Source organism: Bufo bufo, chromosome 7 (genome assembly GCF_905171765.1).
Source record: "Bufo bufo chromosome 7, aBufBuf1.1, whole genome shotgun sequence".
In the NCBI taxonomy this organism is placed as follows: domain Eukaryota; kingdom Metazoa; phylum Chordata; class Amphibia; order Anura; family Bufonidae; genus Bufo; species Bufo bufo.
Window position 1 is genome coordinate 212,080,843 of NC_053395.1, and position 24,653 is coordinate 212,105,495.

General features: G+C 40.2%; 1 protein-coding gene across 1 annotated transcript in view; it reads left to right on the forward strand.

Moving 5' to 3' along the window:
- Nucleotides 1-24,653, forward strand: part of LRP1B (LDL receptor related protein 1B) — a 1,344,280-nt gene that overhangs the window by 626,991 nt on the left and 692,636 nt on the right. The window contains exon 19 of the mRNA XM_040441523.1: nt 15,950-16,066. Coding sequence (XP_040297457.1) covers nt 15,950-16,066 — 117 coding nt within the window. The remainder of the gene's footprint in view (nt 1-15,949; nt 16,067-24,653) is intronic.

A 24,653-nucleotide genomic window follows, 5' to 3' on the forward strand; every position in this document is an offset into this window, starting at 1 on the left:
AAATCACTTTCCATCAGTAATCTCTTTATAATCAAAAACAGGATTAACATGAAAGATAACACCTATTTATAAATAACACAGAATCCACCATTCACAATAGATGATGTCACAGCTTACCTCCCCCTGCACAATGATCTCTGTGCAGGTCACATGACATTCCCACTACCCCTTCCCATAGAAGACTTCTCCAGACTACAGCTTCCAGTGGTCCATGTGGCTACTGTGAAGCAGCTGCTCAAACAACAACACTTCATGTACAGAAAATATAACAAAACAATCTACGATCAGAAAAAAATAAAAATGATACAACCAAATAAGAAAGTTCCAAGTAGAATAGAATTGTGGGAGTCTTTCATGCATAAAACTTGTAATTACCTCCGAAGCAAGGCTGCATTACTATAATCCATTGGGGGCCTCCTGGAAAAAAATTTGGACCACTGGGGACCAAAAATAATTTTGAATTCTACCTCTTCCATATGTCTGACTTTTACTTCCAAAATAATTTGGAGACAGCTTATTTCATATGAGCCGGCTATTGTAGAAAACAAACGTGTTCATATATGTGTATATTTCACCTTAGCCTTTGAAGTATAGAGCATGTGATCATGAAAACTTGTTTTTAGGCAGACAAAATAAATGTTAATGCTAATGCCGCTGCCTAGATATATCTGCTTGCTTGTACACGCAAGCTCACGGTGATCATGGTGAGACGTATTTCTCTGAAACACACAACTTCCAATGTTCTTCTTTGTTGGAAAGCATCGCCCTCATGCAGAAGTTTTGATTACATACAGATTTGGTTTCCAAAGTCTTGAAAGACAACTTGTTGTCGTTAAAAAAAAGACACATATAGCTTGGTAGGGCAGGTGGTCAATCACCACACAATTTCTGCACAAATTTATACTGATGAGACAGAGAGAGGGAAAGATATTCAAACTAGTTTTCCTTCTAAAAAGAAAAGTATGCTAAGACTCTCTGATGTCAGTAGAAGTTATTACAATTTGAATATATTTTCCCAGAAACCCAGATTAGCATGTAGGCTCTCTCTCTCATCCTAGGAAACCAACCATAGAGTGTTGTATACCAGTTTCCAGGGGCAATTGGAGAATATTTGATTCAGACGTAATCAATTCAGACCCAAATCATAAAAACTAAATGAATTTCAGGAAATTTGCTTATCTCTATTCTAAACCATAAATGGTTCAAACAGAGGATGGATAGAGTCTTCAAATCTCCACATCCTCTTCAGAAGAATTGCAGAAGCTGCTTTGAGCATTCCTAAATTATGGTTCCACACCATCCCTTTAAGTTGTCCATTATTGGAGGTGATGACCATGGGGTCCAATTCCAAGTCTGCCCCACACATTCACCTTGAATGAAGCCAAGATAAGCTGTTGGGAGTCAAGGAGTGCAACCATTTTTGAACAGACCATCAGCATTGACATATGAAACCGGAGGTTTGCTGAGAGTTGCAATGATTTTTTAAGAACCACGGTCCCATTTTTGCAATATACACAGTGTATTTTTGTGTGAACCTTAACCCTCATACAGAGAAACTGTGATACATTTGATGAAATTGCGGCACAGTCATTATGTGGTAGAAAATCAATAGAGCTGTGTACTAAATATGGAGTACTTTGGTGCCATCAGGAACTAGAAAACATAAAGCTCAATGGTCCTCCTGATGTGTTGTCTCTTAAATAATGAACACTTTCCATTTTCATTTTTCTTTTATCCTGTTGACAGTAATATCTAAAGATGGTTTGTATCACCAGCATGTGACCCTCTTACATAAGAGAGCGGAGCTCTAAAGAGAGGTTGTAAATGTTGCTTACTGACATTACAGTAATAGTCTAAAAGAGCTGGTAATGCGAGCATGTACTAAAAGCCTTGCTATAGGATGAGCCATGGAGCATTGCTTGTTAAATCAGTGGAAGACTATGATCATTTTCAATTTAAATGACGTCATCAAACTCAGATGGGATCAGTAAGGTCAGTCTTGAACGGGAGTTATATTTTCTTTTTCTTTTATTGTCATCTACCCAGTCGTCATCATGGATCATAGTATAAGGCTTTCTGGGATGATTCTTAGCTTTTAAGTCATTTTATTCTTAATCTTAATATCTTACTGTTCATCTTCAAACACTTTCTGGATAGGATATATATAATTATTAATCTTGACCCTTTCTAGTTCATGGATGGCTTGTTAAAATTATTATGGTAATTGGTGTACCCAAATAGGGCACCAGGAGACAAGGCAAGTCTGTTGTGGGGAGCAGAAAGAGTTGGTGAATATAGCTCTGCAAACAAGAGTTGGCATTGTTGGCCAATGAATAGATATAAGACTCCAATTTAGCAGTTCCTAGACTCCAGCCCCATGACAGCACAAGATTGTTCTTTTGAAGGAAGAACACTAACTCTCAAATGGAACCTATATTTATCTTCCTTCTGGAGAGAGGAAAAGCTTAACTTTTTTCTTGATCACACTAACCCAAGATGAGTGATGTAAGGTAACATAGGCTCCTATGTTCAAAAAAGTATACCTCTGACAGATGCCACCCATTGGCCATAAATCTCCCATATGCTTCCATATTAGAAATCATATGTTTAGCATGTTTTTTTTCACTTGGTGGCTCCAGAATGTTTTGCTTTTAATATCCTGAGAAATTGGAGTCTTCAATGTAAAGTTTAGGGTAGACACATCTGTACAATATATCACCCTTAGGCCACCTTTCTAGCTGAAACCCCACAAGGAGAATCAGTAATTTTTGTGAAAATATGCTTCATGTATAAGCTGTGCATGCATTGCATACATATTACGGCCCCAATATCTACATCTCCTATAATGGATCTACTGAAATGGACTAAGATAGCCAAAACAATTCTAATGTTATCTAAGTTTGTTTTTATGGAAACTAGATGGAGGAAGGATGGATTGTATGGACACTCAAATGTGACTGTCATGGCAATATAAATCTGACACAAACCAGTTGACCTACACAGAAAAAAATATATAAAAATGCAACAAAAATGCTAAACCTAATGTATGGTGAAAAAGATTAAGAAAAAAGCTTAATTCACCTTTACACAACTGGTAGGTGTATAAATATACAGGAAAAGTAAAAAACAAAGAGTGGATCAAATTTAAAGCTAAAATCACATAAAAGTGAAAAGTCTACACAATATATAGCATTTTTGCTTTGGGTATTTTAGGCATTTAGGACAGTCTTTCCAAAATTCACCATGCTTTAGGTATGGCTTTTCATGTCATCTTCCCCATGGGTCTTGAAAAATGGCAGTAAAAATGCATGTTTTGAAGGAGTTTCTGGCTTAGGAACTCAATTAAAAACTCTGTCCCCAGTCCCACAGTCCCAACATCATGGCTCCCTTCCTTCCTGTGGAGCTTCCAAGCTCCACAGTCAGGAATCAACTCCCAACCCTTTAAATGTTACAAAATATAAAACGTGACAAATAATAGTGGTTAGACAGCACTACTCACTGAGACTTTTGCTCAAGGTAAATATTCAGTGGTGGTGCCAGCAGTGTCGAGTCCTGGCCTATTGGACTCCCAGCTGTGTAGCAGATGTAGAAAGGAAACCGCAGCACTCCAAGGTCTTCAAAAAATTGTGTGCTTATTCCCACCAGGCAAACAACGTTTCGACTCAAATAGTCTTTTTCAAGCTGGAGATACATGGTAGAAGAAAGCCATGCACAATATAGTACCTGCTGAGTTACCAATAAAGTTCTGGCATTTATTGGGTCAATTGTTTTTATCTTTCCTAGAAAATTAATTACCTGCATAACAGACTTCTTACTCTGATGATAGTACATGCCCAAAAAGCAGAAATTTGTACTGAACAGTCAATTAGAGGCAGAAAGCTCATAAACTCTCATTAGTAGGACATTTTTACACTATATGGTTCAAAAAAAGTTTGTTGACATAAGTAACAGCAAGACAGGGCTCACCGCATCTCATGTGAGGTCGGCTCATTCCTGAGCTATCATGCACTATATAACAGTGTAATACGAGCAGACACCAGAGACTTCAGCTATGATTCTTCTTAATGCTTCCTTCTTTGTATAGAAAAGCTAATGGTGCATAAACCGCTGTAAACTAATAATTAAACAACTCAGACTGCAAAATCTATTTCATCTCTTCCACTATGATTAATATATTACTAAGTATGTTTCCCCGAGGTGTACATGCGCCTTAATTGTTATTCTGTAGAGAAGATTGCAGGTGAAAGGGATTTGACAGGAATGTTTAACGTGCTTAAATGGTGGATGGTCATATTTGCATTGTTTATACAACTAGAAAAATTGATAATTGGGAGCATTTATTAGAGGGGTTCTGCATGCTACAGATATTGATGGTTTATTTCCACCATTCAGCTGATTCGGGCTGCAATTGAGCCTGAAACTAACAGTATATGGACAGAAGCAGAAGGTTCTGTACACTGTGTAGCTTCCAGCATATTGCAATTTATCCACTTGAATGGGAGCTGAACTGCAGTACCCCAGCATGACCACTACACTGTGAACAGAGCTGTCTGCTTCTAGCTCCATACAATGTATAGCTTCTGGCACTGCACCAATCCTGAAGCAGCTGGTTGGTATTTGTGCTGGATGTGTCCACTATCCTTAGTATTGGTCATCAATATCTGTAGTTTGAAGAACCCCCATTTTTTTCAATGCATTTTTTCCCCAAACAAAGCTCTACGCTGGTTGTGTTTTGTACTGCTATAGCCAATTAAAATGGGAAAAACTGCAATAGCATACACAGGTAATGGACAACAAGAGTTTCTTAAAAAATTTGACCCTTTTTCCGAATTGCAGACTGCATCTTTATATCTGGCCTAAAACCTCCACGGCATGCCAGTTAGGATTTGTAGAAATGTATGTCCCTTTTAGTCAATATGGTGGCAATTACTTAAAAATCACAGATTGAAGAAACATCCTGGGATATACTTAGGCTAGACCCCATACCAAACTTTTAGATGGGCCCTCCTTCCTTAAGTATTAATATTTTGTGCCAAAATATACATTGATGTGTGCAGGAGGACTAAAACTGTAAAAACTGTTTTCAAAAGTAGCATAGACATAGGCAGGCATGAACTGGCAATAGACTCTACAGAGAAACTTCCCAGTAGGCTGATGCCCAGGGGGCCACCCGAGTCCTCCTTATGGCTACCAGCCAGGTAAGTAATGACCTGGTGCTTCCCCCCTGACTCCGACTGTATTGCTATCCTGAGGAGGATAGAACAAGGCAGCTGGTGCTGGCCACCACATAGGAGAAGCTTCTGGGGCATTATTTTGTGATGCACTGTGGTATTTGGCTCTGCTGGGGTGGTAATGCTGACCCCCACCTACCTGTGTTGCCCCCTGCCTTCTGTCAATTTGGACCCACCTACAACATGAGGACACTTTTTTTTATGTTTTAGATGGTCAGCTCAGCAGCAGACCCTCACCCCTAATGTTTTAGATGTTCAGATCAGCAACATACCCTCACCCCTAATGTTTTAGCTGGTCAGATCACCAGCAGGCCCTTGCTCCTAATGTTTTTGAGGGTCACCAGTAGGCCATCAATCATAATTTTTCATTGGTATTTATGATGCCCTCCTTTTTGGCAACCTTTCCCTTAGTGCATGGGCTTTATGAGTGTAGGAGTCCGACTACCTCAACAATTGTACCACAATGTGAATGAGGCCCTCCTTTATGTGATATACAGGAAGTATCGGAGTTCCTCTTCCTCGTAATGTTTGGCAGCACTTGCACTTTATATACAAGTAAATATACAGGAAAGAATGTTTCCTAACAATTTTTCCTCTAAAATCGATTTTATCTTTGGTTTGGTGCTTATTATTGTCAGTCTGTAAAAGTGGCGTACTATTCGAACAACATTGTTCCCAGCAGTGACCTGGGAGTCCAAGATGCATCCACACATCCTCCCCATACTGTTCTCGATCCATTTCAGTGGTGTTTCCTTCAATTTCTGACCTTTTCATGCGAACCAGACATCTTCCCCTCTTCAGAGCAGGGGGTGCCTGGTTTAATGCTTGGGTTCTCCCATTGACTTCCATTGTGCTCGGGTGCTGGGTAGAGCACCTGAGCATCCCGAGGTGTTCTACTCGAGCACCCGAGCACTTTGGTGTTCGACCAACACTACAGTCCACCCAAAATGTGGAGAGACTGACCTTTGTCAAAATGAATCAGGCGTGGATCAGCGAGGATTTCAAACCACCAATTCCTGATGCATCAGACTAGATCATTCATGGTGCCTCACCATCACTTTCATACAAGAGACTGGTTTCTTCTGACTACCTGCCTCAGCTACTACTTTGATGCTGCAACCCGCCTGATACCACACATCTGATGCCAAGTGCTCCTTATTTCATCCACCTTCGTCAGCGGGTACTGGTATTGCCACCCACCACCCTACTCTGTTACCCGGTCACTTTCTGGTTTCCTGATGCAGCTGCTGCTGCCATCTCCACACTATGTCACCTTGCCACTCTGTGGTCTCCTTATGCTGCTGCTGCTGCTACTGCCATCTCCTCAATATGTCACCTTGCCACTCTGTGGGATCCTGCTGCTGCTGATGCCATCTCCACACTTTGTCACCTTGCCACTCTGTGTTATCCTACTGCTGCTGCCATCTCCACACTATGTCACCTTGCCACTCTGTGACCTCATCATACTGCTGCCATCTACAGACTCTGTCATTGTGCCACTCGTTGGCCTTCTCATGCTGCTGCTGCATCTGCCACCTCCAGACTTGGTCATTGTGCCACTCGGTGGCCTTCTCATACTGCTGGCAACTCCAGACTATGTCACTGTGCCACTCGATGGCCTCCTCCTGCTGCTTACACCTCACCACTATTTCATAGGTCTACTCTGTGGACTTTTCATGCTGTTCCCACCCTCCACTCCCCATGACTGGTCCCCTATTTTGGCTTTCAGCCTGACTGACATCATCATTTATTTGGTCTTTCTTCTGATCTGTCAAAAGGAAGGAAAAATGAGACGCACAATGTATCCTGTCTGTGTAGCAGCTATAAGGCCTGTATGGTCCCATCAGAATTGGCTTATCATTTGGTAGCCAAAAGCAGGAGTGGGTACAAAACACAGAAACATGCAAATATTCCATTCACGTGTCATCTCTGTTTTAGATCCACTCCTGTTTTTTTTTTTGGTATTAGCAATACTGATTGATTATTGAGCAAATGCTGACCAAGTGAAGGCGGATGCTCCACAGACAGGATCCATTTTTTGGGGGTTATTGTTCTGACAGATCAGAGGAAAGGAAAATTTGTCAGTGATGTCAACACAAACTTACTGCTGACACCCTCTTCACTCTGTCAGGGGGCTCTACTTGTATAAGCGTTTAGTAGAACAGGTTCTGTAGACATCTATGTGGAATCAGCAGACGAGGATGTAAAAGGAGTGCGCTTGTTCTTGACATCAACATGGACCTGTAAGGCTGAGTTCATACTTGAGTTATTTGGTCAGTTTTGGCGAATTTAAGTATACTTTATTATCATTTTAATCAAGTTTTGGTTCAATTTAATAATGAATATTTAATGAATTTACTAATAAAAATTACATGTTGCCTAAGATAGGAGAGAATCACCCAGTCTTCTGTTTATTCAACAATGTGGTGTTGCGATGGGGAAAGCATGCCAAAAAAAAAAATCCTCTCCACCTGGAGATGAATCCTGTCAAGATTGCAGCAAGTGCGGTATTGGCTGCTCATCGACCAAGATACTTCTGGCGGAAACCTCCCTGGCATGAACAGGCCTCCAGTAGCTACAGACAATGAGAAAACAAAGCTTCAAGATAGCTTGGAGTCTGGAAGAGTCACTAAGTTAGTCAAGATTCAAACTAACCAACCAGGCCCCGGTCTCTTCGTCCGGTGAAAACATCACGGGTTCCCAGTCATCATGGAAATGAAAAGGAGGGCATCCAGTGCTGCACCGTTATGGAGAGGGTATTCAGATCCCCCCTGCACTATTCAAACGTCTCAGAAATGAACCGCTGCTCCCGACAGCAGCTCCTTGGAAGGTCATGGAGCGTCCCCGGTCATCCAGCATCTATTCGCCCCGCAGAAGGATTATTTTGAAAGTATGTAGAAGCCACACAGGGCCCTCACGCTGCAGATTTATCATGGAGACACTGGATTTTACAATATTACATTATTATTTTGTGCTTTAGCAATACTGATGGATTATTGAGCAATGCTGACGAAGTGGAGGCAGATGCTCTACACAGGATTCGTTTTTTGTAGGTTCTTGTTCTGACGGATTAGAGGAAGGGCAAAATAATCAGTGACGTCAACACAAATTTTCTGCTGACACCCTCTCCACTCTGCCGGGGGGGCTCTACTTGTATTAGCGTTTAATAGAACAGGTTCTGTAGACATCTATGTGGAATCAGCTGACAACGGTGTAAAAGGAGTGTGCTTCTTCTTTACACTAACATTGACCTGTAAGTCTGAGTTAATACTTGAGTTATTTGCTCGGTTTTGGCCCCGTGACTGCCCAAATAAGAGAAGTGTGCAGTGTGATTCTAATAGCGAAGCCTGTCATCTGCATGTCATACTGACTGACAGTATTATTTCACTATCCCAGCACACTCCCTATGCGTGTTACTGCAAGGCACAGTGTTCTACACCCATTTAAAGGTTATATGCAGCCCGGAAATAGCCGTTTTTAATTTGATTATTCGCAAATGAATTAGGATCGAAGCAAATTTTTCCAGCCAAATCTAATTTTAAGAAATTCGCTCATCTCTAGTTACCACGAAGCATAAGGAAATTCGGATTCGGTGTGAATTGAATTTTTCCTGAAATTCGGATCAAATTCCACTTCGTCAACTTTGATTAGCTTATCTCTAGTAACTATTTCTGACCATTACATGACTTGTATGTGACATATTTTAGCGGTCTTCTTTTTTGAAGGCTGCATCTATAATTTTCAGCTGTCCCTGAGTAGTGATGAGCGCGAGGTGCCATATTCGATTTTGCGATATTTCACGAATATTCGATTGAATAATCGTCTTATATTCGTCGAAATCGAATATTCCTCATTATTCTATTTATCGCGAATAATATGCGATTTAATTATTCAAGTATTGCGATTTTCTTTTAACTGTATTAGGCAACTTTCCTATTGGTTGGCTATGGCTATGGCTAATATGTGTGTTTTATGAATATTCGCTATATTGCTATGTATTCTTGTTTTAGAATATTACAAATATTCTAAAAAACGAAGTTATAGCAATATAGCGAATATTTGTAAAATACACATATAGACTGAAATTTAGCATATATAATGCTATAATCTTTTTTTTTATAGTCCAATTTTTTGGTCTTATCTGAAGTTCAGATTTGGAAAAACTTTACACTATTAAAAAAATAATACTATAGCACTATATTAGCTAAATTACAGTCTATATGTGTATTTCACAAATATTCTCTATATTGCTATAACTTTGTGTTTTAGAATAATCATCATATTCGTCATATTCAAATTTTTTTCAATCTGTACTGTTATTCTACTTTGGCATACTCCTCCCCGACAAGCGTCCCCGTCACCATGGGAACGCCTGTGGGTTAGAATATACCATCGGATCTGAGTTTTCACGATCTCAGGGAAAACTCAGATCCGATGGTATTTTCTAACACACAGGCGTTCCCATGGTGACGGGGACGCTTGTCGGGGAGGAGTATACGAACAACTGAATAGATTGTAAAAAAATATGTGAATATTCTAAATAACGAATATATTCCCAATTTTGCTATATATTAGTTTTTTTAGAATATTCATTTTATTTTCCATATGAAAACATGATTCCTTCCTGCTTAGGTTGCTTGTGGGCCAATGACTCATTGACCCACAAGAAAGAAGCAGGGAGGAATCATGTTTTCAGATGGAAAATAAAATTAATATTCTAAAAAAACTAATATATAGCAAAATTGGGAATATATTGCCAATGCCATTGGCCATAGACTTTTGTAAGTCTTTAGCTGACACTCTAGGATTCTTCTTCACCTCATTGAGCAGTCTACGCTGTGCTCTTGCAGTCATCTTTACATGATGGCCACTCCTAGGGAGAGTAGCAGCAGTGCTGAACTTTCTCCATTTATAGACAATTTGTCTTACCGTGGACTGATGAACAGCAAGGCTTTTGGAGATACTTTTATAACCCTTTCCAGCTTTATGCAAGTCAACAATTCTTAATCGCTGGTCTTCTGAGAACTCTTTTGTGCGAGGCATGATTCACATCAGGCAATGCTTCTTGTGAAAAGCAAACCCAGAACTGGTGTGTGTTTTTTATAGGGCAAGGCAGCTGTAACCAACACCTCCAATCTCATCTCATTGATTGGACTCCAGTTGGCTGACACCTCACTCCAATTAGCTCTTGGAGATGTCATTAGTCTAGGGGTTCACATACTTTTTCCATCTGCACTGTGAATGTTTACATGGTGTGTTCAATAAAAACATGGTAACATTTAAATCTTTGTGTGTTATTAGTTTAAGCAGATTGTGATTGTCTATTGCTGTGACCTAGATGAAGATCAGATCACATTTTATGACCAATTTGTGCAGAAATCCATATAATTCCAAAAGGTTCACATACTTTTTCTTGCAACTATAGATCGATAGGGCTCCAACTGACGATCAGCAGTTTGAAGGGGCAGGGGTGCTTGTGCGAGCACTGCATCATCTTCAAAATTACCTGCACACTATCTCCATGGCAGCGGCGGTGCTGTGTAGATTACTTGCACAGGGTCTCATTTGTAGAGGTGTTGTAGTGTAATTACAACGGCTCGTCCCATTCAAGTGAGGATAGGGCATCAGTATTAAGCCACTGCAAAATTCCTTTAAAACACAGTTGGATAAGATCATTGAGAATGCTTGATTATGCGATTTAATTCAATTTTGATGTTTCTTTGCTAATTAAAAACCTTGAAACAAATTCTATTTCCATTATAAAAGATGCACAAAAGCCCTTCCAATAATGCCTCTTTCATAAAAAATAAAAAATAAATCAAGCTGCCTCACAATTTTAATAAATTCAAGTGATCAATGGTAAATTCGAAAATTAATTTGATATTGTTTAAGCACAAAGAGTTCCAAACCCCATAAAGTTCTTTTATCACATGTAAAATCTGAACACTTGAAGAAGCCTATGGAGTTTTGAAAGCCGCAGAATTAAACTGATTTCCTAAAAGGTGTGATCAATTAAAATTATTTTACTATATTTTTCTCTGCTACTTCAACCAAGCAGCACTTGGCATGACTTCCATTAAAATGTAATAAAAACAAAAAAACTAAAAAAGGTTGCACAATAATGTGATGTACATGGTTCATTATGAGAATTCATAGGGCTTTAGGTTGGCATAAAAGAAAATCCTTGTGCGTAGCCTGTAATTTTTGATTAAAGGTTCTCTAGTGACCAAAATCTCGACCATTTAGGCTTTATTCAAATTGTTATTGTTTGGTCAATGTTTTGAATCAGTGATTGTGAGCCAAAACCAAGAGTGGAACCCACATGGTAAAAGATATAATGGGAAGATTAAAAACTGCTCTCTGTTTTTGACCCGCACCTGACAATGTGAGTAAGACAGCCATATGTTATTTTTCTGCAAAAATGCGGAACGGGTGATGACCCATTCATTTCAATGGGGCCAGCAAAAAATATAGAGCATGTCTTATTCTTGTCTGCAATTTGGGACAAGAATATTCATTTTCTATGAGAGTTACAGCCATGTGCGGTCCGCAAATTGCATAATGCACATGGGCCGGTATCCATGTTTTGCGGATCCGCAATTTGCGCACCGCAAAACACATATGGCCGTCTGAATGTACCCTAAGGCCTAAAATGAAAAGGCATCTGTCAGCCGATTTGTACCTATGACATTGGCTGACCTTTTGCATGTGCACTTGGCAGCTGAAGGCATCTGTGTTGGTCCCATGTTCATATGCGTCCACATTGCCGGAGCAAAGGGGGTGTTACAGTTACTCCTAGATGCTCTACTCTCTCTGCAACTGATGCCCTTTAAAGTTTACACTTGAGTGTTCAAGTTATAAGGGGTTTTATAAAATTACAAAACTATAGGGGGTCATTTATTAAGACCAGGTGTATAAAATGGTAAATGAGATGGGCCTGTTAGCCCACACCCTTCCCATGCCCACTTTTTTACACCTGGCATGAGCAGGGAAAAGTTGCAGATTGTGGCTCAACGGCCATCTGTGTCTGAAATACGCCTAATATAGGCATATTTCAATATAATAAATGACCCCCATAGTTGCTTTCTTCCAGGCACAGCGCCACACCTGTTGATAGGTTGTGTGTGGTATTACAGTTTAGCTATATTTAAAGGGGACCTGTCAGCAGGAACAACCCTATTGCATTAAGCATACAGGGTTAATTCTTCTGCTTAAAATGATACATATCCTGTGAATTGCTTGCTTGGGGAAATATACTCTTTATGCACATGAGAGTTTCAGTGTACTAAAGGGTATGGCTGAGACTGAAAAGCTGATGAGCTAAGGTGCACTGAGGAGCTACGCACCACCCCTCGGTGCATTGGAGACTTCTTGCACTTGGTTTAATAAGGTTGATTCTGCTGATGTGCTCCTTAAGTGGATAAGGTTGAGCTGCAATTCCACCTGCAGACAGGTTTGGAACTGTTCTGAGGTAAAAAAGGAAATAAAAATTGAATTGACCACTTATGACTCCTCCACTCATTTGTGCTATATTCTCCTGCTGTTAATATTAGAACAGTAGGCTTGGCTTTATAAGCAAATATGGTCAATGTACAACCTTTACATATGAAAGCACTCGAGGGCGAATGTTTGGCACATCTGGAGCTATAGACTGATCCATTCAAACTTACCATCATTCTTCCCAAAAACTTCAAAAAGTTCTTCAAAACATATTTACGCCATGCCCTATGTATTATCAGAAATGGCAAGATTTTATCTCCATTCAGTTTTCTTCATCTTGACCAACGGTGTAGCTGGGGAGGTTGCAAGGAGGACACCAACAGGTTCTTCTTCCTTGGTCAAGGCAGTTACAATACTTTTTGCTCTATAAGATGCACCTGACCATAACATGCACCTAGGTTTCAAAGGAGGGAAATAAGATTTTTTTTTTTATTCAGACCTTGGATCAGACCCCCCAGTCTTCATCTGCCCTCAAATCTAACCCCCAATATTTATCAGACCCCTAATTCAGACCCCAATCTTCATCAGACCTCAGATCAGACCCCCAGAATTCATCAGACCCCCAATCCTCATCATTGCTCAGATGAGGCCTCCAGCGCCGGCAGCTACTGCATACTAATGAGTGCTTCCATAATGGCGTGCGCTTCATAAGACACACTGCCATTTTCACTGATTCTTTTGGGAGAAAAAAGTGCGTCTTATGGAGTGCAAAATAGTGTACATAAATACTGCTCAGAGGTAAGGCTACTTTCACACTCGCGTTTTGTGCGGATCCGTCATGGACGGATCCGTTCAGATAGTACGGCCGTCTGCATCCGTTTGTATTATCTTTAACATAGCCAAGACGGATCCGTCTTGAACACCATTGAAAGCCAATGGAGGACGGATCCGTTTTTTTATTGTGCCAGATTGTGTCAGTGAAAATGGATCTGTCCCTATTGACTTACATTGTGTGCCAGGACAGATCCGTTTGACTCAGTTTCGTCAGACGGACACCAAAACGCTGCAAGCAGCGGGATGGAGACTGAACGGAGGCAAACTGATGCATTCTGAGCGGATCCTTTTCCATTCAGAATGCATTATGGCAAAACTGATTCGTTTTGGACTGCGTGTGAGAGACCTGAACGGATCTCACAAATGGAAAGCCAAAACGCGAGTGTGAATATAGACTTAGGCAGCTAACTAAATCTTTGTGGGATGACTAGGGTCTATACGCAGTGACCCGCATAATTGTTAGCCAGTCTTTGGCATCTAAAAAGTAACCAAATATCCTTTTGTTACAGTTTATTGTAAACAGAAGGATATTTGTATTGTTTTGAAGCCTTTCCTATAATAAACAAGTAAAAACCCTGCCCTCCTCTGCTAAATGTCACCATCATTTCCATGCAGACAGAATAATCAACCATTCCTTTGGGTTTTGCTTGTTCCATAGTGATAAAAATCAGTGTGGTATTAAGTATTCCTTCTATAGCATTGTTAATACAAGCAAAATGCTGATTTAAAGGTTACTGGCATTGGTCTTGTGCTTCTTTAAAAGGTATAATTATTTTAAAAACAAGAAGAGAAAAGGTCTGTCAGCTATGATTTACATAATCCTTTCACATTTCTGCACATTTGGAAACAGTGGGGATTTGTTTTCTGAGTTTTTGTTTTTCATGGATATATATATAGTTTACTTTTAGAGCCATTTTTAATAGAAAAATATGCACAGAATCTCATTTATACTGTTATTCATTTGCAAAGTTTATTCTAATTCTATTTTAAATTTCTAAAACACAAAGCAGCATTTTAAGTCAAATTACAAAAACTTAAAGAGGATCTGTCATGTCCTCATCAATCCCCCAACAGGTGTCATCCATTTGCAGCTGCTTTTTCCATGTTTCTAGTGGTGTTTTCCTTTTCCTATAGCTTGTCCTGGTCAACCGTTATCAGTCGTCAGTAGGGCAGTGCCCCCTTCTCAAGCACAATGGAACACATACCAACATTTAAGTTGGTAAAATCGGGGCCTATAAGCCCCACCCTGGGAACGCCCTAGGCCCAACCAGAAACACCCACTTGAGGGCGTTACATTAGCCCCACACATTTTTTGGCCCGACAGAGATCAAATTAACCAGGACTGTCTCTGAAAATCAGGGACAGTCCTGGTAAATTCAGGACAGTGTGCAGCTATGGGAACATCAGCTCAGCCATCGACACAGAGTGCTGAGGGCCACCCACCTGACAATTCACTGTTATTGGGCAATGCAGCCTGTTGGGTTCCATGAGGACATGACAAGTCCTGTAACGTCCTGACTCCTGACTTTGCAAAAATAAACATTCAAAAGTAATTTTTAACAGTTACAACTAACATACAGGTTTTGTTTTTATAACAATGATTTTTTTTTTTATGCCAGTTTGAGTTAAAGGGGTTGTCCTACAAAAAAAGCATTCATTTTTCGAAGCAGCTACTCAAACTAAATGTTTTTGTATCTGTATATAATTAAAAAGTTAATATAGCCACTGACATCCCTTAAAATCTGTATAGCACCACCTGCTGTTTGTCCTTTTCCTTATTTCTCTGTCCACTTCACTGAGGTGGTCGCACATGCTCAATTCAATCCTTCAACTGCCATCAGCTGTATCTACTGTTGGGAGCTTTGACAGTTACAGGGAGAGAACTGCAACAGAAAGGACATGCTTCCTGAACTGTGATAGGGAGAGAGCTGCACCAAAAACAACAGGGACCCTAAGCTGTGAGAACTGCAGCAGAAAGGCTACACCCCCCGACTTGCCAGCCTGAAGAGAATCTAGCATAGCAAATAAAACAATAATTGGGGAAATCTGGGGACCTATGTGAGGTACAGGGCCGGTTCTAGCTTTGTTAGAAAAAAATTGTCAAGTGCCAATGATGTCTGATTTTCTTTTGTACATAAATCATGGGATAACCCCTTTAAGAAGGCAATTGACTGATTTCCACTAAATGGATTCATTGGCATTCATAATTTTGATCCACTTTTTCCTCTCCAACAGTGGCCAATGAATTTGATGCTTGTAAAATGTGTACCATTCATTTCCATTCTAATTAATTGTAATCTGAAAGACTGTACATATCCTCTAGAAATCAGCACAAAACCTTTGCAAGATACACCTTTGTGAATCTTGCAACATATGATTGATGAAGAACTAATTGTGTCACATGTAATTAATGCATGGCGTGTATTGGTCTTTCCTCTCCACAGCCAGGACTTGTCAAGTTCACCAATTCTCCTGCACTAATGGACGCTGTATATCCAAATCATGGGTGTGTGACCAAGAGGATGACTGTGGGGACAAGTCTGATGAATCAGCATCTTGTGGTAAGGACTGTATTTAGTGAAGTATCATTTACAGTGATGGCCAGTTCGCCGTGTTCGCCCGCGAACACATGTGGGCCGCCATCTTAACGCACAAGTCCGGCGATGCACAGGTAAGTCCTTACCTGTGCCGGGAGCCGGTCTGAAACAAATGCGGTCATCGGGAGCAGGCAGTTCCGAGAACAGCAACAGCATGAAGGCCCCCAGCGGCTGTTCTTGGAACTGCCTGCTCCCGGTGACCGCATTTGTTTCAGACCGGCTCGCGCACAGGCACAGGTAAGGACTTACCTGTGCATCGCCGGACTTGTGAGTTAAGATGGCAGCCCGCATGTGTTCGCGGGCAAACATGGTGAACTGGCCATCACTGATCATTTATATATGATTACAGTGTTAAAGGGGTTGTATGAGAAAAAGGAAAAAGGTCTGTTTATTTTCTTGAGAATCAGCGCCACTCTTGCCCCCCCCCATGGTCTGCATATGGTATTGCAGCTCAGCCCTTCTCTAGTAAATAGAGTAACTTGAAATCGGCTTTCTCCTTTACAGCAAATCCAAGATGAGGTGCTCTTTGCAGCTGGTCTCTGCTCCGGCTAATAGCATAGGGCCTTGAATGGTGGATTTATTTTAAAGTTGGCTTTTTTCACCACACAACTCCTCTAAGGGCTCTCACACGTGGCCATTTTTGGTCTTTACAGTGTGCACCCTCTGTAACACAGTGCCCATACAAGTGTATGATGCCTTACATTACCACAGTATACTTAATTCATGCCATTATTTTTTATGTGTGTGTGCTTATTATACCTACTGTATATTATTTTACCTGTTTCATACTTGCCAATGGAGCTGATTTTGCCATGACAATTCCATTAAATAGGCTGGGGATTGTATAAGTGAGCATTTTGGTACATTCCCGGAGGTGGGACTTAAATTTCCCGTTGTTGACCTTTAAAATGTTATAATGTATGCTATTTATGCCTATTTATGTCTTTATTATCTACGTATCAACTTTACCTTTTGTATTGTATTATTTTTTGTATAAAAAAGTTATTTAGGATAGGTCTTCAAGATCAAATCAGTGGAGGTTCGACTTAACGTACCCCCACCAATCAGCTGTTTGAAGGGACCGTGGCACTTGGGCGAGCAGTGCCGCTTCTTTACTGCATACCAGGCACAGTGCCTATATTATACATTATATAGCTGCTGTGCCTGATATTGCAGGTCAACCCCAGGAAGAGGATGTAACGTTCCTCTAAACAGAGGGCTTGCCGTGAGTTGGAGCCATACTGATCTGGAATTGATACCATACCCTATAGATAGGCCATTGGTACTTAAGTCCCGGAAAACCTCTTTATGAACATATGATTGTAAAAAAAAAAATATTATAGTCCTTCGTGTGGTCTATCTGCCTTTCTCCAGAAGGTTTAAGGGATTGTGCCAAGTTCTGAACGTATTCCTATTTGCTGGATAGGGTATATGTATCTCAACCACTGAGACCCACTGGGATCCTGTGTTCCCATATGAATGGAGCAGCAAGTCAAGCATGGAAGCCACCTTTCCATTCTATGGGAATGCTGTAGATAACCAAGTACAGCACACTGCTATTTTCAGCAGTCCCATGAAGAATGAATAGAACAACCATGCACATATACAGCCTGCTGCTCCATATACAGTATTTAGAGGCACAAGACCCCCATTCTTATAATAGGTAGGGTTCCCACACCAATCAGATATGTATCACCTATCCTGTGGTTAGGGTGTAAGTTCAGAGCTGGACAAAAACCCTTTAAGGACAGTATTATATCTCCTCCAGGTTTTTATCCTTCAAAAGTGGCCAATTTGTAACAATTATGTTGTTGGATAACTTGATATCAATATCTTTAGCTTTGCCTTTTTATTGGCCAATGTGCCACCAATTATTTTTGTTTGAAAAAAAAAAAAAAAAACTTGCCTCGGCTTGCAGTTAAAACTTAGAAATCATTTATTTTTTGTTACTAGTTATTTCTATTTCTGATGTTGGAATAAACCTTTACATATATACTGAATATAGCACATGAAAACAAAAAGGTCTATGGGTAGGTGTGTAAAAATTGTCAATTCTTGTGGAACATTTATGAAATGGAAAAATTCATAGGAGATGGGAATAGTGAAAGCATGAGTGAAATCCCCCACCCCTCCTCACATACTATCATGTATGTATGCAATATATAAATCATCTAAGTTGTTTTGCAATCTTCAATCAATGCTGGTTGCCTGGTAACCGTTTGTTCCTTTATACTTGGATGCTCCAAATAAATAGAGGCGCACAATGTTTAAGATGAAAGGAGAGCACAAGAACTATTTGTAGACCAGTGTGTGAGCATCAGATGCTGCTTTGGGATTCTTGTACAGATGCAGAATAGAAGAGATTCAGTTGAGATGCTCTAATAATTCGTTTTTATGGTCCTACTCTCTATATATTGTGTCAAAGGCAAACCAGAGGTCTTGCCCTGAAAGAACAGTTCAGGTGGATACGAAAATTAGGTTTCCTGGAAAATAACAGTAAAGGGAAAGTTAGCAGTTTCTGGTAAATGAGGCTTATTGATATCATGACCATATTGTCAACTGAAACATAGCAACCGGAACATAGATGGAGTCTCCTGTATGGATAAAACAGTCAAAGTGAAGAATGGTGCATTAGAACGATGGAAGGTGGTAAGTATCAAATTCTCTAGAAAAGTTGAAGATACCCTAAAGAATGGCATGTACTAAAGATTTCCAGTAGCCATCAGTCCTTGGAATTATTCCATGTAGATGAAAGCTCCTGGGTCTCATTGCAAAGACTACCAGAGCCCTCAAACATCTTTTCCACTAAGGTGTTCTCTTATATAGTTGATCGGCCGTTGGATCCTAGGTCCCAATGAAAAATCTGTAACAACCCCTTCCCCCCTTCCCCCAACTACCATTTTCCATTTATCATACTTTTTTCTTCTTATGGGGCCCAAGTGTGATTCCATCCTTTGCACACTTCCGACAGACCAGTTCTAACTGGGACTGTGCCATGAACCAGACCACGGAATGGAAGACACTAGAGAAGAGTCAATTTCTGTAAATTCGATTTGAGTCTGATTCAGCTGAATTGATAGTCCAAAGTGATTCTAACCCAAATCAATTGAACCCGAATTGAAAGTTCTTCAGTTGCCCTGAAAAAGCTGTGGATGACATTGTCTCCCTCTCCCTCTCTCTCTCTCACCTAAAATTCGGATTCTATTGAATTGATTCTCTCATCTCTAGGAGACACCTATTCAATTTCACATGAAAATAGGCATTTCTATTCTATTTTGGGGGCATTCCCAGGAAGGGAGGTACTTAAAATGACTGACACCAGAGGTCTAAATTTTTTGGTGTCATGCTATTATTTTTGTTTCTTACAGGCTACAGTATCTTCTCTTGTGTTTTCTTATATTTAACCTTCCAATATTTCAGATTCACCTGGTTATGGGTTTCTTGTATATGGTAAATTCTTGCTCACATAGTTGCATTTGATAATGACATTGACATTGTGTAGTGCGATGCTTTTCATATACCGCACACGTTTTAAATTCTCCAGGAAAACAAACAGTATTTTTCCTGGGCAGAGCTGATCCTTTGTGAGACGCAGGGCATAGATACATCACTGAGATTTCAATCAAAACTGTCAATACTGAGATCAGTCATTCACAATGCTATCCTGGCGGAAACAAGAGTGTGTGCCCCCTCATATATTAATTGCAGTGTATGGATTTGTTATGCTGTGACAACATTTCAAACATTCTGATTAAATGTGCACAAAAAAAGAGAATTGGTTTAATGCTTTTGTGTTACAGGGAATATCTATATGGGTCTTTATACTTTTTTTAAACAATTTTTTAGGTTTCCATTTCATGTAAGCTCAAAATCACATGCCGTTTTGTTTACACAGCTCCTATGCAGAGCTATGTGTCACCATGGTTACAGACTACAAACAAAAACACCTTTAGTGTAGTCTGATCCTGCAGTGATCACCCCAACCCCTGTGCCATTTCTTCTTGGTAACATACAAATATCAGAAGAATAGACAGATGCAAAAGAGTAATACCCTTTAAACCAACTTAGAGATGTGGCGGTGCTGAGTTTGCCATTTGGTATTATGTGCTCCTATAAGTAAACTTACCGTTTAACAGCATAGAAAAGAAAGAGTCCAAAACACGCATTGCTCTACTACATCTGTATAGTTATTTTGGGGCCCGTCCCAGAAGAGACCCACACCAGGCACTTACAGCATGGGTCTAGTGTGGAATCTGATAATTTGAGATTTTGGTTCTGATAATTAATAGTTCTGGGGTCTGATAAACCAGCAGTCAGGTTTGATCATTTACGGTGTGAGGTCTGATAATCTAGTGACCTGGTTCAGGGTCGGATAATTTAGGAGTTTAATCTGAGGTCTAAATATATCAGAGTCTTGTCTGTGGTCTGATAATTTAGTGGTTTAATATGGTGTTTGATCTAGGGTGTGTAAGTTTAGGGGTTTGATCTAGGGTGTGTAAGTTTAGGGGTTTGATCTGGTGTCTGATAATTTATGGGTGTGCTCTAAGGTCAGATAATCTAGTACTCTGATTTGGGGTCTGATATTTTAGGGGTTTGATCTAAGGTCTGAATTTAGAGTTTTGTATGAGGTCTGATAATCTAGGGGTTTGATAAGGGGTCTGACAATTTAGGGGTTTTATCCGGGGCTGATAATTTAAGGGTTTGGCTTGAGGTCTGATAATTAGAGGATTGTATATGGGAAATTATCGTAAAGATGGTATAGATAGCAGACACGTAATTAATTAGGTTAAGTAAGTAGAGAGAAGATAACATGCTTATTAAAATAATACCTTTATTAATAATATTAGGGGGTAATGGAGCAAGAAACTGCTCAAGTGATAACCTATGCTCAAAGACAGATACTTTAAGAAAACTCCCACCATAAAAAAAATATCAAGATAAATACTTGCAGGGAGAGATAAATATTCACATAGGTAACTGATATGGCTATATGGAGACAGGTAAAGGGGGGATTGGGGACGAGAAAAGAATATCTTTCCCTAGACGTCCCTGGAGAACTAAGACCTGTGCCCAGGGATACCCCCTAATGGTGGAGGTACCCTGTCCCCGTACCTATGTCTATACTCAACCCTGTTAAGGCCCTACTTCAATGTATGGATAATTAGTACATATAATATCCTATGGGATATATGAAATGGCCCAAGTAAGAGAAAGAGATGTCTATATACTTTATTAAAGCCCAACACGTTTCACCTGCGCCTGGCAGTTCATCAGGGGGTGATAGATAGAAAATATTCGTAGGGAATATAAATCGATAAATGGATAAATATAGATGATACTTAGCTCCCATTAGTGGCTTGTGGGATAGGATATAGAGATAATGAAGTAACTCTGTCAGTAGATATACAACTGGCCAGAGGAGCCCACAGCAAGCTTGTGTAGATATCCGGGAAGCTGATGTGGATTGTATATGGGGTGTGATAAGTTTGGGGTTTGGTTTCTAAGTCTAAATGATTAATGAATGATACAAAACATTAACATATCACTGCTTAACAGTTACGATATTCTTAAACTTTTAGGGTGAGGGGACTCTTGGCAACTAGTTATATATTTATACAACTTGGCAGGAAAGTGTTTCCTTAGCTAAAATTGTACATGTTACTGGGGTTACTTTATGTTATAAAGTAATGGTGCAGTATATCACTATGATATGCAATCATATGATCATATGTTTGGAGGGGTCTGACCTCTCAAACCCTCCCTGATCCTACCCCCCGTCCCCACAATAGTATAATGATATCCTTCTTTAATAAGCTTACTTGAAGTTCAATATTACAAAGTGATGTCTTAGAGCTATGGAGAGTGACAAACTCAGACCTGCTACATCAGAAAACAGCTCTGTTGGCATCGTAATTTAGGATAATTTAATAGGTTTAGGCCCCATTCATACAACCATAGTGCCGCCATGCCTGTGTTGGGGACCGTAAACTGCCGGTCCACAAAACATGGGCCCCAGCTGAGTGAACCTCACATCTGGGGGAGGACCCATTGCCTTCAATGGGCCCACGATCCTCAAGACATGGCAAAAGATAGGACAACCGGCAGGGACTCAGAAGCCCACAGAAACAAACGGAAGCCATTCTGTGGGCTTCCGGGTTCGTGCCTACGCAAATTGGAGTAGCAAATTATTGTGATATCATGATGAATTGTGCCAAGTGACAAATTCAGGTCTGCTACATCTGAAGGCTACTTGGTGTTGCTTTCACGCTTAAAACAGCATAAGCAAACGTAACATAAAAATTTTGGAAATATAGTTAGATAACTATATCTGTAATCCGGGCAATGTATGAACTGCTGCTGTGCAAATTGCTTTGCAAGTATGGAATAAGACAGAAAACATGAGACCCGTGACATTTCCAAGACATGCACAAAGCGCGGGTTCACAAAGCTGCGCATTACACTCTGATCCTCCACCACTTGTGTTTTATAGAACAAAATGACTTTAGAGGAATTGTGTCTTCACATATCCCCAGCTTTCTTAAAGCCTTAGATTTCTTTTTTCTCATGTGTGAATCTCACTGCTGACTGGGTTCCTATTACACAATAGATTTTGTTGCTGTCTGCAATCCTCTTGCTGTAGTTATGTGATGAAATCTATTTACACATCCCTGATGTGTTTTTTAAATAGAAATTCTACATAAAATAAAGTATAATATAAGAATAGGTTATAACCGATGGACTCACGTTTGTAAAAAGAAAATCCACAGTACATAAAATTTGACTAATGTTATACAGTCGGGTCCATAAATATTGGGACATCGACAAAACTCCTAAAATTTTTGGCTCTATACTCCACCACAATGGATTTGAAATGAAACAAACAAAATGTGCTTTAACTGCAGACTGTCAGCTTTAATTTGAGGATATTTACATCCAAATCCGGTGAACTGTGTAGGAATTACAACAGTTTGCATATGTGCCTCCCACTTGTTAAGGGACCAAAAGTAATGGGACAAAATAATAATCATAAATCAAACTTTCACTTTTTAATACTTGGTTGCAAATCCTTTGCAGTCAATTAAAGCCTGAAGTCTGGAACGCATAGACATCACCAGACGCTGGGTTTCATCCCTGGTGATGCTCTGCCAGGCCTCTACTGCAACGGTCTTCAGTTCCTGCTTGTTCTTGGGGCATTTTCCCTTCAGTTTTGTCTTCAGCAAGTGAAATGCATGCTCGATCGGATTCAGGTCAGGTGATTGACTTGGCCATTGCATAGCATTCCACTTCTTTCCCTTAAAAAAACTCTTTGGTTGCTTATGCAGTATGCTTTGGGTCATTGTCCATCTGCACTGTGAAGCGCTGTCCAATGAGTTCTGAAGCATTTGGCTGAATATGAGCAGATAATATTGCCCGAAACACTTCAGGATTCATCCTGCTGCTTTTGTCAGGTGTCACATCATCAATAAATACAAGAGAATCAGTTCCATTGGCAGTCATACATGCCCACGCCATGACACTACCACCACCATGCTTCACTGATGAGGTGGTATGCTTAGGATCATGAGCAATTCCTTTCCTTCTCCATACTCTTCTTTTCCCATCACTCTTGTACAAGTTGATCTTGGTCTCATCTGTCTATAGGATGTTGCAAAAAGGAGTTTGTCCAGCCTTGCTTCGTGGTAATCCATAATGGTGTATACTAAAAACATCCAGATAAAGGTTGCATAGGTCTACGCGTTTCGAGGGTGTCGATGGGGGCTAAGTTCTCTCCCTCCATAGCTAATATATTTATGGCATGGTGGGAGAGAAACTTTCTCCTCATCGACACCAACCCTTTTGCAGGTGACATAAGGTGGTATGGCCGTTACATCGACGACTTGATCTTTGTCTGGTCGGGAGATGTGGCGGCCATATCGCCTTTCACCTGCTACTTGAATTCATGTGTGAACAGCATCCAATTTACTGGTCAGCATGATACCTCGAATGTTGCGTTCCTGGACCTCCGCCTCAGGGGGGACTCCTCCACAGCCTCCATATATACAAGCACATACAGGAAACCCTCAGCAGGCAATACTCTATTGCATGATATGTCATGCCATCCTACTCATACAATCAAGAATATTCCCAAAGGGGAACTTATCAGAGCTAGGAGAAATTGCAGTCTGACAACAACTTATGAAATTGAAGCGCAGGACCTTATAAATAGATTGACATGCAGAGCATATCCTCAACAAATGATGTTAAAATATAATAAAGACGTCTTGGATATGAACAGAGACCATTTGCTCTCAGTGGATCCCAAGAAATCTAAAGCAAAGGACAGGAAAAGGAATTGTGATACAAAGTACATCAAAAACAATGTCTTTGTTACACAATTTAGCAGTGAATACACACAAATCTGCAACATCATTAAAAAACACTTTGCAGTGCTAGCATGTGATAAAAACTGGTTGGCAGTTACACAAAATGGTGTCAAATGTGCGGCACGTAAAGCTTCAACCATAGCCAACACAGTAAGTCCCAGTCTCTTTCAAAATAAAAGGTCCTTGAA